This window comes from Chinchilla lanigera, unplaced genomic scaffold (assembly GCF_000276665.1).
Source record: "Chinchilla lanigera isolate Chin_1 unplaced genomic scaffold, ChiLan1.0 scaffold00155, whole genome shotgun sequence".
In the NCBI taxonomy this organism is placed as follows: domain Eukaryota; kingdom Metazoa; phylum Chordata; class Mammalia; order Rodentia; family Chinchillidae; genus Chinchilla; species Chinchilla lanigera.
This window is the reverse complement of record NW_004955556.1, coordinates 674161-687861: the sequence shown is the minus strand read 5'-3', so window position 1 is coordinate 687861 and position 13701 is coordinate 674161. Positions and strand designations below refer to the sequence as shown.

Below are 13701 nucleotides of genomic sequence, written 5' to 3'. Positions count from 1 at the left end.
GTAGGCTCTAAAGGGAGAGGAGGCAGAACAGTAGAGTTCAGAGTAGAGGTGAAAGCAAGCCAACCAAAGATCAGCATAAGTAAAGGCACTGAAGTCTAATAGCAGGTGCATTTTTACATGTAGTGCATGAGCTGGGTGAGGGTAGAGTAGCGGAGGTTTGGGAAAACCTTGAAGGTCTCCATGGGCCACAGAAATAGGGTGTTCTTCTACTTCCAAGCTGGAGGATTGAGTGCTGCAGCTGACATTGTAAAGCAGAGCCGAGTTTGTTACCCTGTTTCTTAACTAAGTTAAACAGAGTGCTGATCGTGTGCTCCATGGAAGAGCACTTCCTTGACCTGCACAGGCCCAGGGTTTTATTCTCCATACCCTGCAAAGTTGCAATAGAACCAATTCTGATGTCCCCTCTCCACCTCCACCTCTCATGGCTGCCTGTGTCTCCTCCCCTTCTCCAGCCACTCCATCCCCACAGACTGTGCCACAGGCCAGCTTAAGGGACAGCCCCTCTGTATGAAGCAGTACCATGGGCTCTTTTCCTCCTACCGGCTCCCTGGCCATACACAGGACACTCTAGTAGCCCAGAAGAGCAGCATCATGCCAGAGCCTGAGCATGTCATCGTGGCCTGCTGCAACCAGGTGAGTGGCCCTTTGGAGCCACTGTACCCTCTTGGACTTGGGGAGGGCATGGGGCTGGTAGTGCCAGGTGTGTTCATCCATTCTTGCTCTGAAGGCTCCCAGCCACCTCTCAGAGTCACATAGTGAGCTGTGTACAGTGGCCCCACCACTCCCTGTTCTCTTGGTTAGGAAGAGGCTGGTCACCATTAGGGAATATTTGTCCCTGCCTTGCCCTCACTTCAGCCCCAGGAGCCAGGTCAGGGTGGCCAAGGAGCCCAGCATGGCCTCAGCTTCTACTTGCTCACTGAACCTTTTCTGCATTCACCAATCCTGGGACTTCTTGGAGAACATACAAAGACATACAGACCTACAGGCAGGCAGACAGACAGCACTAAGGACTATTGGACAAGACCCCCACAAGTGCCAGACGTGGGCCAGTGCTCACCCTCATTCATACCATTGAACTCTCACAGTGACATGCAGAGGAGCTGTTGGGTCTCCCTGTGACAGACAGGGAGTTGGGGGGGGGGCCAGGCCTGGCCAGCACCTCAGGGTCTTGCCCACAGTCAGTCTTCAGACAGGTTTGATGGAGCCAGGAAGAGCCCCACATGGGCTCCTGACCCTGATCAGTTCCTGCCACACTATGTGTTCTGTTTGTTGAGGCTTCACAAAATATTGCATCTGACAAAAGGCTTTTTTTGCTTAATTTTTGGGGTGTTTTCATGGTTTTGGTGCTTTTCACTAAACCCAAGTTTGATGACTGTCTTGGAACCCCCTCGCCCTTGCCCCATGCCGTTCCAGTGTTTTCTCCATGGGCTCACGCTCACACATCCGGCAGCCCCCTGATACCAGCAGCACTCACACGAGGAAACCTTTCTCCTCCTCACCAACAAGTCAAACCCAGCACTCTTGTCCCCCACAGGGTGCAGTCCCAACTCCCCAGTTCTAGCAACTACCTTGGGGCTCCTGCTCCCACCTGGCCCAGGGACACTGCACGAGGGGTTCAGGGATCCCTGTCCACAAGCTGCCAAGGACCTTGTGCTTTCACGAAGCCCAGGCTCTGGCCTTTGGGGCTATAGAGTATCAGTGTTATGCAGCTTATGTGCAGAGCATGTGCCAGCAAACACTGTGCACATGGATGCACAGAACATTTTGCACACCAGTTTTCAATCTTGCCTTGCACTTGTCTGCTGGCTTGCTTTTTTCTCCACTCACCCATGCGTTCAAGGCCCAATCCTGTGGCTCCATGTGGAGCTGTCATCCTAGTCCCTTCTGCACTGGTTGAGGACATGACTTTCCACCAGCACACAATGTTCTGTGCGGCTTTTCTCCACCTGGAGGGAGGCTTTGCTACTGCCGTGCTAACACAAACAAATGGGCACACATTCCTTCACATGGCTCCAGGACACAGGTTGTCTCTCTATGCCTTAGACGAAACTGCATGTATAGTGAAACTGCTGATCCACAAGTATGCACATTTTCCATTTGAGAGACACCACCCTCCAACAGTGTTTGTGGCAATTTACACCTCAGTGCCCCAAACACAATGGATTCACATGAGCTAGGAGTTATACAGCCTGGTTTGTTGTTTGTGTGTGTGTTTTTCTTTTTTGCAGGATGGGGGGGCTAGATTTAATCTGGCCTTCTTTGAGGCGGGCAGTGTGGAGTCCAGCACCGTTAACAGCATTGAGCTGGCCCCCAAATTGGGGTAACTCAGAACCCCAAACACCCTGGGAGGCTGAGGTCCAAGCATCCCCTGTCCCAGGCTTTCTTGGAAGGCTCACTGAAGGCCTGTGGCCCCAACTAGCTGCCTCAAGTGACTGTTGACCTGTGTCCCCGCAGTTCTTTGTCTTGGATGTGGTCATCAACTTCCGCCGTCTCAGTGAAGGGGATCTGTTCACCCAGTTGAGAAAGATTGTCAGGATGGCTTCCAATGAGGATGAACGCTTGCCTCCTATTGGCCTGCTGACATCAGATGGGAGGAGTGAGTGGGCGGAGGCCAGGACGGCCCTAGTGAAAGGTCAGTGCTTGTGGGTCCCCTCCCATCTGCTCTGCTCAGGATGGCCAGTGAGATGCCTGTGAGCTGGAGGTCCCTGTTAAATGCTCATGGCATTGGGGGTGATGCTAGCTTTCTGGTGAGGCTGAGAAGCACTGGGATTGTGTGGATGTCAGTGTGCTGGGAAGAGGTTTTGAGCAGGAGGAAGGACGGTCACATGTGGTGGTGGCTGGGATTTGCTGAGAGGCTGCCTGTGCTCTTTTAGAGATTGGAGTCACCGGGAGTGCAATTGGATGGGGCTTCAGGGAGGAGCCAGCTCAGGGAGGGTCCATGGTCTCCTTCACTTGATTTATTGTCCAAGGTCCTTTCCACTTCAAGCTCATCCTCACCCCTCCAGCTGCCCACTGCTCCTGTGAAAGCTTCCACACATTCCCATAAGAAGCTGGTAACAACCTTAAAATGTTTCTGTGATGCTCCGGAAACTGCTTTTCGGACCAAAGCCAGCCTGAGTTGGAGCAGAATGGAGCGCCTTCCTTTCCTGCCCACGATGAGAAGCAGGGTTCTAGGAGGTCTCATCTGCCCCTAACAGCATCCAGTCAGGCAGTTGCTTTCCCAGCCTGCATCTACACTGAAGACTCTAGTGGGCCTAGGGCTAAGGGACAGAGGGGACAGTCCCCACCCTGAGCATCTCAGTGCAGAATCAGGCTAGACGGTGTGGGGAGGAGACCTAAGCACCACATTTACCTGTATGAGGCAGTAGAGACCTTGGGTGCTGAATCAATGCTCCAGGACTTCAGGGAGGGGAGAGAGAACTGTGCCAAGAGTGAGAGAAGCTGGAGAGGGCAGAAGATGGTATCCAGGCAGACAGACACCTGTAGGCAAAGCCGTCACTCAATCCAGTTGTGTTTGTCTCTGCCTGGGGACCACAGGAGAGTGGCTGCCAACAAAGATGGCCAAGAGGGACATTTTGGCTCCTGGCTCTCTGATGCCCTTTGAGGTGTCTTTCTCTAGAAGCCTCCTCCCTACCATCCTGAAGGGCTCAAAACTCCTGCCTCCTGACCCTATCCCTCACATTGGCCACCACAAGCATAGCCATGTGTCACTAGCATTCTAAGGGCAACCTGCCCCACACTTGTTTGATGAATGCAAATTCGAAGTTCAGGGCCATATCTGTGTGGTTGGATTTTTCTGCTGCTGGGGATGGAACTCAGGGCCTCACTATGCTGGGTGAGCACCCACCACGGAGCTGCAGGCCAGGCCTGGTCCTCTCCCAAATCCACTGTGCAACTGCAGCAGCTGCCTGGCTGTGCTCATTCAAGGAAAGAATAAAGAGTGAGTGGGGTGAACATACCTCCTCATTACCAATGAACTGGTCTTCCATCCAGTTATTGGTACCTGCTGAATACTTTTCTAAGCACAGAGCTACAGGGGCCACAAGGCGGTGTACGTGGACTCTGTTCTCTTGGATCTGACCACTGAGCTTGGGATTAATCACTTACACTGGGAGAGTGAGTTAATTCCCGCAGGGGACTGCAGTGAAATCACATCCCATGCCTCACCCCTCCAGGGATGAGGCAGGCATCAAAATAATCGCCTGTTTCCAGCCTGCTTTCCACTTTATTAGCAGGCCAGGCCCGTGACACTGACCGGGATTGCCTGGAGGTCTGAGTGCTTGGGCTGCACTCATCGGAATTAATTTGTTAATGGCTCTTGAGCTAGTGTCTGAATGGAAGAGCTGTTTCTGAGGGAAAGGAGAGAGCACAGTGCCCCCCTCCAGCAAGCAGACTGATCCAATTAGCACTGCTGACTGACCCGTTCCTCCCTGGAGAGGTTCCCTCCCCCACCCATGGAGAGGACAAAGGGTCACCCTGGCTGAACATTTCTGTCTCAGAGGGGAAGACAATGGCATCATGGGCAGAGTTGTGAGTGTGGTGGGAAGGTGCAGGTGGATCTGAGGATAGCTCAAAGCCTTGGGAAGGAAAAAGGAAAGAGAGAGACTGCTGGGGTTTGATTGGACCACCGAATGGGTGGGGCACCATTTGCGGAGCTGGGGGACAAGTGAGGAGTAGTGCAGCGTGTCTGATGTGTGACCCATGCAGTGCTCCAACGGAGGTGTTGGGTTAGAGCTACGTGTCGGGGCATGAGGAGAGGCCAGTACAGAGATAAATCTGAGAGCATTCAGCACCCAAATGACATTTCAAGTCATGGGCTTGAGTGACATCATCTAGAAACAGGAGAGCAGGGTCCTAGGGGTCATGGAGAGAAAGACGCAGAGGGGACTGAGAAACAACAATTTGTGGAACCAAGGAAAACCAGAAGCCACAGCATCCAGAGGGACGGCAGAGGGGATGGCCAGGCACAGGCTGCTGCCCAGGGCTGACGCAAGGGTGGGACAGGCAAGGGTGCAGGCATCAGGCTGGAGCAGCAGGAAGGAAGAGTAGCTATTTGTGGACAGGCCGGCCCAACAGCAGAAAAAAATTGCCCACGAGACACTCGGTGTGTAGAGCCAGCCGGGGTGGGCAGCTGTCGAGACATTTGGGTGTTAATGGAGCAGGAAATGTGTAGTTTATGGAAGAGGCTGAGGGTCCAAGAAGTGCTTCTGGTGGGAGAGGCAGGTACAGGGCTGTAGACAGGGCAAGGAAGAGATCCAGTGGAGGGAGGGTAAAGGGAGTGGGCGGTGCATGCAATGGCTAAGGAGAGAGCAAGAAACTGTCCTAGGGGGAAAACCAAAAACTGAGCTCCAGGCTTGATGAAAATGTGTGGAGGCTCCTGGCCTCCAGCAGCTCCTGGCCTCAGGTCAGCAGAGACAAGCTCGATGGGCAGCAACGTGGGGGCTGGTACAGTGCAGCAGGGGGTCAGTGTCCATGGGGGTCAAAGCTGAAGGGCTCCAGATGCAAAGGGAAGGGGTGAGGGAGGAGGAATTGCTTAGGAGTGGGAACAGGGCAGAGGAGCTCCCTGCCAACTTGGCCCAGAGCTGCCTGAGTGTGAGGAAAAACTGTGTCCCAAGAAGACTGCAGGGACTGGACCGCAGGAGCACACACTCTGATGAGCTCTCGCAGAGGAGCTGGATGTGCAGGCAGTAGGCAGGTACAAGGGCACAAGGCAGGTGGTACAGAGCTCAGAGAGGAAGAAGGGAGGTGATGGGGAGTGGGGAGGGGTAGGGGGTACAGTGGGCATTGCCAGCAGTGTCCCCTCTAAGCCTTGGCTCCAGGGAAGCTGCTCCAGGCCCGGGCTAGCCGTAGTCACAGGGCCTGGGCTCCATCTGGCCCACAGCAGTACCTGAATTAACACCATAAAATGGGTGTACTGAGGTCACCCCTGCCTTCCCTTCCTCCCGCCCTCCTTCCATAGGACCTAGGCAGTGGCCCAGCGGGAGCTGTCCAGCAGGAGGCCTTGGCCAAAATAAACTCCTCTCACTCTGAGGAGGCTTGCTCTTGCCCGCTGACCCTTCATGTATCCACACTCTCCCCAGAGACATGGTTCCAGCCCCGCTACCAGCCCGAAACCAGACACCACTTCCTCAGAGCTCTCAGGGTGCCTGCTGGCCCTCTGCCCTAATATGGAGTAGTGAAGCCTCTGGAGATCTGGGGATCACGGGGGTAGCATACAGCCTACTCAAGGGATCAGGGCTGCCTGCTGTAGAGCCCATGCCCTCCCTTCCTAACCCTTGTGGCTCAATGGGAGCTTCTCACACAAAGGTCATCACTGTTGGTAGCCATATCACCCGCTGTCACCCTGGGGCCATGGTGTCAGAGGGTATAGGTGAAACCAGTATTTCAGACAGAGTCCTGGGGGTTCCAAGCTGGTCATAGCCCCAGCGGTTGGAGGGCAGCATGACTCAGCCTTGGCTGCAGACGGGGGTTGGCTGATGACGTCAGTGTCATCTAAAGCATTCCTCTAAAGACAGGACAGACGTGTGGGCCCAGTGATTTTCCAGGGGTTGGAAGAGGGGCCAAGGAATCTATTTTTAAGGCACCCTGACAGTTTCTTGTGCAGCCAGGTTGGGACCAACTCACTCAGACACTTGTGGTTCAGAGCACCCAGCTGCCCTTCATGCATGGCCCTTAGTGTCTTTGGTCTTTGAGATGCCCGTGAGATGGAAATCTTGTCGCCTTGAGCAGAGGTGGCGTCTGTGTTCCCTGGGGCCAGCAGTTTCCCACCTTTGAGGAGATTGGTGGAGGTGCCAGAGCGCCCGGCTCCCTGCCTGAGGTTTGCAGCACCCGGGGAGGGGGGCACGGATACATCTCTCAGGATCTCCCTTCCCATTGAGCTGTGAATATGTGGCCTTCCTGAACCCAGGAGAAGCTAACACCGTTATCCTGGTCTGGAAATTTAATTAGACGTTCGGCCCTGAGTCTGGAAGACGGCAGCACTTGTCAATTTGCAGGAAAAGAATGGCCAGCTTTGCGAGGCCCCCAGGCCTGCTGGCTTTCCTGGGCGCTGCGAAGAGACCCTGTGAACAGACCACGTGGGCAGGTGCTCTCTGTTTACACAGCCCCGTAAATATTTATCCCCAGCAGCCAATTAGAGCTCAGCCACTGCTTCCGAAGAGGAGGGAAGGGACAGCAGCTGCAGACGCCACAGTCACAGCTTACAGGAACCACTTGGGATGGGGGCATTCAGCTGTTTAAATCCCGCCATCCAGAACGAGGCAAGTCTGCTAACTTTAAAACCAATTACACATTAGCAGTAACAGCCTCTCTGATTTAATTGGCCCTGAAATACCTCCCTTGCTCCGGGCTGAATGAGATTTCCTTTCTCTGGGGAAGGCCTGGGGCCACGCCTTCCCCAGGGGAAGCGTGGGGCTCTTCAGGGACCAGGACATCCAGACAGGGAGGGACCTGGCTGTGCACTGGCCCTCCATGTGCCCTGTGCTTGGCTTCCTGGTCTGTGACATGGGTAGCAGCCTGTCTGTGTGTGGGACGAGGGCATGGCCGCTAAGCAGATGGCTGGGGGCCTGGCGCCCGGAGGGTGTTCACTCAGGGTAGCTCTTATTAGATCTGGGGAAACTCTCTGGGGGCACTTTGCCCAAGACTTACAATCTCCCTTGAAAAATATGGTGAACTGGAAATTTGGCACCTGCTGGATGGGCACTGCCAAGTGGCCACAGGCAGTGACCTGTGCGTGGACCTGAGGCTGATGGCCTCTGTTCTGTTTTTTGTTTTTCTTTTTGTCTTTTTGAGACGAGGTCTCGTTCTGCAGTTCAGACTGGCCTTGAGCTCACTTTGTAGCCCAGGCTAGCCTCAAACTTGCAATGATCTTCCTGCCTCAGCTCCCCAAGTGCTGGGATTACAGGCATGTGCCACCATGCCCGGCCCCTTTCTAACCTCATGAAATGTGTGCTGTGTTTTCTACCTTCTCTCTGCATCCTACATGCCCGGCACATGTGCCCACCCCACACCTGTCTTCTCCAGTTTCTCCCTTCTTACGTTCTCTCTGGCCCTCATCTCCCCTTTTGGATACAGCATGGTGGTATTCGAGGTACAAGACAGCTGGGAAGCACTTTGTTGTATCTCCTGCCTCCACAACCGTTGCCTTCTCCCCAGCTCCCGCAACCTGAGAGCACTTGAGCTCTTGAGAGCCTCTGCCTTTTGGAAGGATGGTTGGAACCAGAAGAAAGGGTGCTTCGTGGTTCTTGGGTCCTTTTTCATTTAAATCAAGTTAAATGTATCTGCACATACTGCTGTAAGAAATAATACAAAGCGTGCTCACGTGTTCCTAGTTCTCACCATTGGGAACATCCTGCAAAACTATAGTACAAATTCCAACCAGAACACATGGACATTGACACCAGGACATTGACCAGGCCAGGATACAGGATCCAAGGGAAGGACCTATCTGTGGCCTTTTTCTACTTTCCTCCCTCTTAACCCTCCTTTAGCTCCTGGCAACCACAGACTTGTTCTCCATTTCTGTACTTTACTGTTGTTTTAAGAACATTACATCAGTGAAGGCAGACAACGTGTATGGTTGTTGGGCCCAGCTTTTCTTACCCAGCGCAATTCTGTAGAGGCCCATTTAAGTTGCTGCGTGTGTCAATAGTCCATTCCTTTTCACTGCTGAGTAGCATTCCAAAGTGTGATGTACTACGGTTTCTTTAACTATTTGCCCATTGAGGGACATCTGAGTAGTTTCCAGTTCGGGGTTATCACAAATAAAGATACCTTCGATATCTACATACAGGTTTTGGTGGAAATATACATTTTCATTTCTGCTCGGGAATGAAGTGGGTCAAGTGATAGTTGCAGAAACTGCTAACATACTTTCTAGAGTGACTGTACTGTGGTGCATTCCCACCAGCAGTGTGCACATGATCCAGTTTTCCTATTTCTCATCAGCACTCGGTATTGTCACTATTTTTTGTATTTGTACTTCTGATAGGTGTGTAATGTTCCACTGTGGTTTAATTTCTGTTTCCCTAGTGACTAAAACATCGAGTATCTTTTTGTGTGCTCATTTACCATCTATTAATCCTCTTTGGTAAAATATTATTTTATCTCTTTGCCCATCTTCTACTTGGGTTGTTTGGTTTGTTGGTGAGTTGCTTATGTATTCTAGATACTACTACTTTATTTGATACATGGTTTAAAAATATTTTCCCCCTGCCTGAAGCTTGTTTCTCCATCTTTATAACAGTGTTCCACCATGTCAAAAATTTTAATTCTGTTGAGGTCTAAATTATCAATTTTTCCTTTTTATGGATAGTGGTTTTGATGCCAGGTCTCAGAATTCTTTGCTTAGGCCTAGATGTCAAAACTTTTCACCTATTTTTTCCTAATAGTTTCGTCATTTCCCATTATACATTTAAGTCAGCAATCTGTCTTGAAATAGTTTCTGTACAACTGTGAGGTTTCTTTTTCTTTCCTTTCTCTTGCCGGTGCATGTCACATGTCTCTAGCACCATCCTCTTTCGCCTTTGTCTTGTCAGTGGGACATTTGTGTGGGTCAGTTTTGGGGTTCTCTATTCTGTTCCACTGACCTGTTTACCCTTCTGCTAGAGTCACAGTCTTGGTTACATAGACATCAAATGTGTCTTCAAATTGGATGCAGTGATTCCTCTAATTTTACTCTTTTTCAGAATCACTGTAGCTATTAGTTTACTTGCATTTTCATGTAGATTTTATACTACGTTGTCTGTAGCTATGACATATACTGCTGGAATTTTTGGTGGAAACTGTTAAACCTATATATCAGTTTGGGGATAAGAAGGGGATGGATATGGTCAAAGCATCTTATATGCATGTATAAAAATGACATAATGAACCCTGATATTTTGAGAAATTAATATGCATTAATAAAAATATGTATATATTTTTTTAAAAGAAAAATTCTTAGGGAGAAATGATATTTTCAGTCTGCTGGATCTTCCAAAGTGTGAATGTGATATATACTCTCCACTCCCTTAGATCTTGATTTCTTTCATTAGTGTTTTATTTTTTATCTTTTTAAGAGAAAAAAATAACTAAATAACAACAATAAAGACAAAAACAAAACAACACAAAAACAATAAAAGCGATACTAAATTTCAGAACAAGATGATAGAAAATTAACAATGGTTGTTATATTACCTATTGTTATCTTTAACAAAGTTGCTCAGATTACCAGATGTAAGAATGCAAGATTGATCAAAGATAATAAATAAAAGTTTAAAAAAACATTAGAAGTGATATGGAGTTTCACTAAACAAGATGGTAGAAATTCAACAAGGGTTGTTATATTGCAAACTGTTGTTTTCAAATTAGTTTTTCTGCTTACCAGATATACGTATGCAAAACTGGCCAAAAAACTTAAGCATTAACTGTTCCTTTCAGTAAAACCGTAGATATCAGCAGTATAATTATCCCAGCTACCCTTGTAAATACATATATGTTTTTTCCCTTCCTTCCTTCTTTCTTTTCTCCTTTCCCTCACCCCAGCTGTTCCTTCCCTTTGAGCAAATTCTTTCCCTTTAACAATATCTGTTGTACCTTTCAGGTTTTATTTACTCTTTCAAATTCTTATACTAGGGAGAAAATATGATGTTTACTCATGTGGGTCTGATTTATTTCACTTATGAGTGTGGTCTCTAGTTGCATCCACTTACCTATATAAGCCTCGAGTTAATCTTTCTTTATACCTGAGTAATACTCCATTGTATAAAAATATCACATCTTTTTTAGCCATTCCTCAGTTGATGGGCATTTGGGCATACCAAGATTCAGCTATGACAAACTGTGCTGCTATAAACATGGGGTCACATATATTGCTGTGGTATAATGTTTTCAGTGTTTCTGAAAAAACACCCAGAAGGGGAATAGCTGGATTAAGTGGAAGCTCTAATCTTAGTTTTGTGAGGAATCCCCACACTGATTTCCACAACAGTTTCACCAGTCTACACTCCCACCAGCAGTGGAGAAGTGTTCCTTTTTCCTCACAGCCCCTCCAGCATTTGTTATTGGTTGATTTCTTGATGGTAGTCATTCTTTCTGGGGTGAGATGGAATCTCAGTATTGTTTTAATTTGCATTTTTCAGATTAATAATGATATTGAACACTTCTTCATATATTTATTTTCCATTTGTATTTCTTCATCTGAGAAGTGTGTATTCATCTCAGATGCCCATTTTTGGATTGGGTTTTTGAATTTGGGGGGTCTGACTTTTTAAAATTTTTTGTATGTTCTAGATAGAAATCCTTTTTTTGATGGACACTTGGCTAAAATTTTTTCCCAATTCGTGGATTTTCTTTTTACCCTGTTGATTATTTCTCTTGATGTGCAAAAACTTTTCAATAAGGTGAGATCCCAGTTGTTGATTCTTTGAAGTACTTCCTGTGCAGTTTGGTTTGTGTTCATGAACTTTCTGTCTACCCCTGTGTCTTCAAGATTTCTACCTACTTTCTTTCCCATTAGATCTAGTGTTTCTGTTTTAATATTTAGATCTTTGACTTTAGTTTAGTGTATAGTGATAGACACTGGTCTAAGTTTAGTCTTTGGATGTGGAGAGCCATTTTTGCCAGCACCATTTATTAAAGAGGATATCTTTCTTCCAGTGAACATGTTTGACCCCTTTGTCAAAGATAAAGTGGCTGAGTGTGTTTGTAGTTGTGCCTGCATCATCTAATCTGTTACATTGATCTTCAGGTCTTTTTTTTTTTTGCCAGTACCATGCTGATTTTATCACAGTAGCTTTGCTAGTATAATTTCAAATTAGGGATTGTGATGTTTCCTGCTATCTTTTGTTGTCCAGGGTTGCTTTTGCTATTCTAGTTCCCTTCTGGTTCCAGATGAATTTTGGGAATGTTTTTTTTAGATCTGTGAGGTATACTAACAGTATTTTAATTGAGATTGCATTAAATCTATATGACAATTTTGGTAGTATGACCATTTTCACAATGTTAATTCTTCCACTCCTTGCACAAGGAATATCTTTTCACTTTCTGAAATCTTATTTGATCTCTTTTTTCAGAGTACTGTAATTTTCATGGTATAGATCTTTCACTTTCTTTGTTGGACTGATTCCTAAGTATTTCATTTTTTTTGGTATGCTGCTGTGAAAGGTGTGTTTTCCCTAATTTCTGTCTGTGTGTTTGTTGTATGCAGGAATGCTACTGATTTTTGAGTGTTGACTTTGTATCCATCTATGCTACTGAATTTGTTGATTAATTCTAGGAGTCTTTTGGTGGAGTTTTTGGGGTCTCCCATGTAGAGTATCATGTCATCTGTGAATAATGATAATTTCACTTCTTCCTTTCCTATCCTTATTCCTTTTATTTCTCTCTCCTGTCTAATTGCTCTGGCTAATGTTTCCAGAACTATGTTGAATAGCAATGGTGATAGTGAACATCCTTATCTTGTTCTTGATTTTAAAGTAAAAGTTTTCAGGTTTTGTCCATTTTTTATGATGTTGGCTGTTGGTTTGTCATAGATGGCTTTTGTCAGAGTGAAGTAAAGACCATCTATTCCAATTTTCTGTAGGGTTTTTATCATGAGTGAGTGTTGGACTTTATCAGAATCTTTTTCAGCATCAGTTGAGATGATCATGTGATTTTTGTCTTTGGCTCTATTGATATGGTGTATTATATTAATTGATTTGTGTATTTTGAACCATCCCTGCATTCCTGCCTGGCATGAATCCCACTTGGTCATGATGTATAATCTTCTTGATGATTTGCTGCATTCTGTTTGCTAGTATTTTATTGAGAAATTTTGCATCTGTGTTCATTAGGGAGATTGGCCTGTAGTCCGGTTTTTAGTTGGGTCTTTCTCTGGTTTTGGTATCAGGGTAATATTTGCCTCAGGAATGAGTGAGGAAGAATTCCTTCTCTTTCAATTTCATTAAAGAGTTTGAGAAAAATTTGCATTAAATCTTCTCTAAGTCTTGTAGAATTCAGCTGTGAATCTATCAGGACCTGAGCTTTTCTTTGTTGGTAAGTTTTTTATTACATTTTCAATTTTGCTGGCGGATATTGAGTTATTCAGGATTTTTATATCTTCTTAATTCAGCTTTGGTAATTCACGTATACTTAGGAATCTGCCCATTTCCTCTGTGTTTGCCATCCTGTGAGAGTAAAGATTTTTGAAGTAGGTATTGATGATCTTCTGAATTTGTATAGGATATGTAGTGATTTCATCTTTTTCATTCCTTATTGCATGAATTTGAGTTTTGTCTTTCCTTTTTTTTTTTTTGATTAGGTTGGCTAGGGGGATATTGATTTTATTTATTCTCTCAAAGAACCAACTCTTTGATTCGTTAATTCTTTGTATTGTTTTCTTAGTCTCCATTGTGTTAATTTCCTCTCTGATCTTTATAATTTTTCTCCCTCCTTTGGGCTTTGGGTTTGACTTGCTCTTCCTTTTCATAGGGGAGAAATGTGCAGCATAAGGTTGTTTATTTGTGCTCATTCTGTTTTCCTGATATGGGAATTCACCATCATAAATTTCCATCTGAGGACTGCTTTCATTGCATCCCACAGGTCCCAGTAAGTTGTATCTACATTTTCATTTGATTTTAAATATTGTTTAATTTCTTCTTTAATTTCATCTGTGACCCATTGGTTGTTTAGGAGGGTGTTATTTAATTTCCATGTGTTCATGGAGGTTTTTTTTTTTTTTTT

General features: G+C 46.6%; 1 protein-coding gene across 1 annotated transcript in view; it reads left to right on the top strand.

Annotated features, from left to right (window-relative positions):
- The window catches only part of Chat (choline O-acetyltransferase), a 44846-nt gene that overhangs the window by 7274 nt on the left and 23871 nt on the right, over positions 1–13701 (top strand). The window contains exons 6-7 of the mRNA XM_005412567.2: positions 453–633; positions 2455–2632. Of these exons, the coding sequence (XP_005412624.1) occupies positions 453–633; positions 2455–2632 (359 nt within the window). The remainder of the gene's footprint in view (positions 1–452; positions 634–2454; positions 2633–13701) is intronic.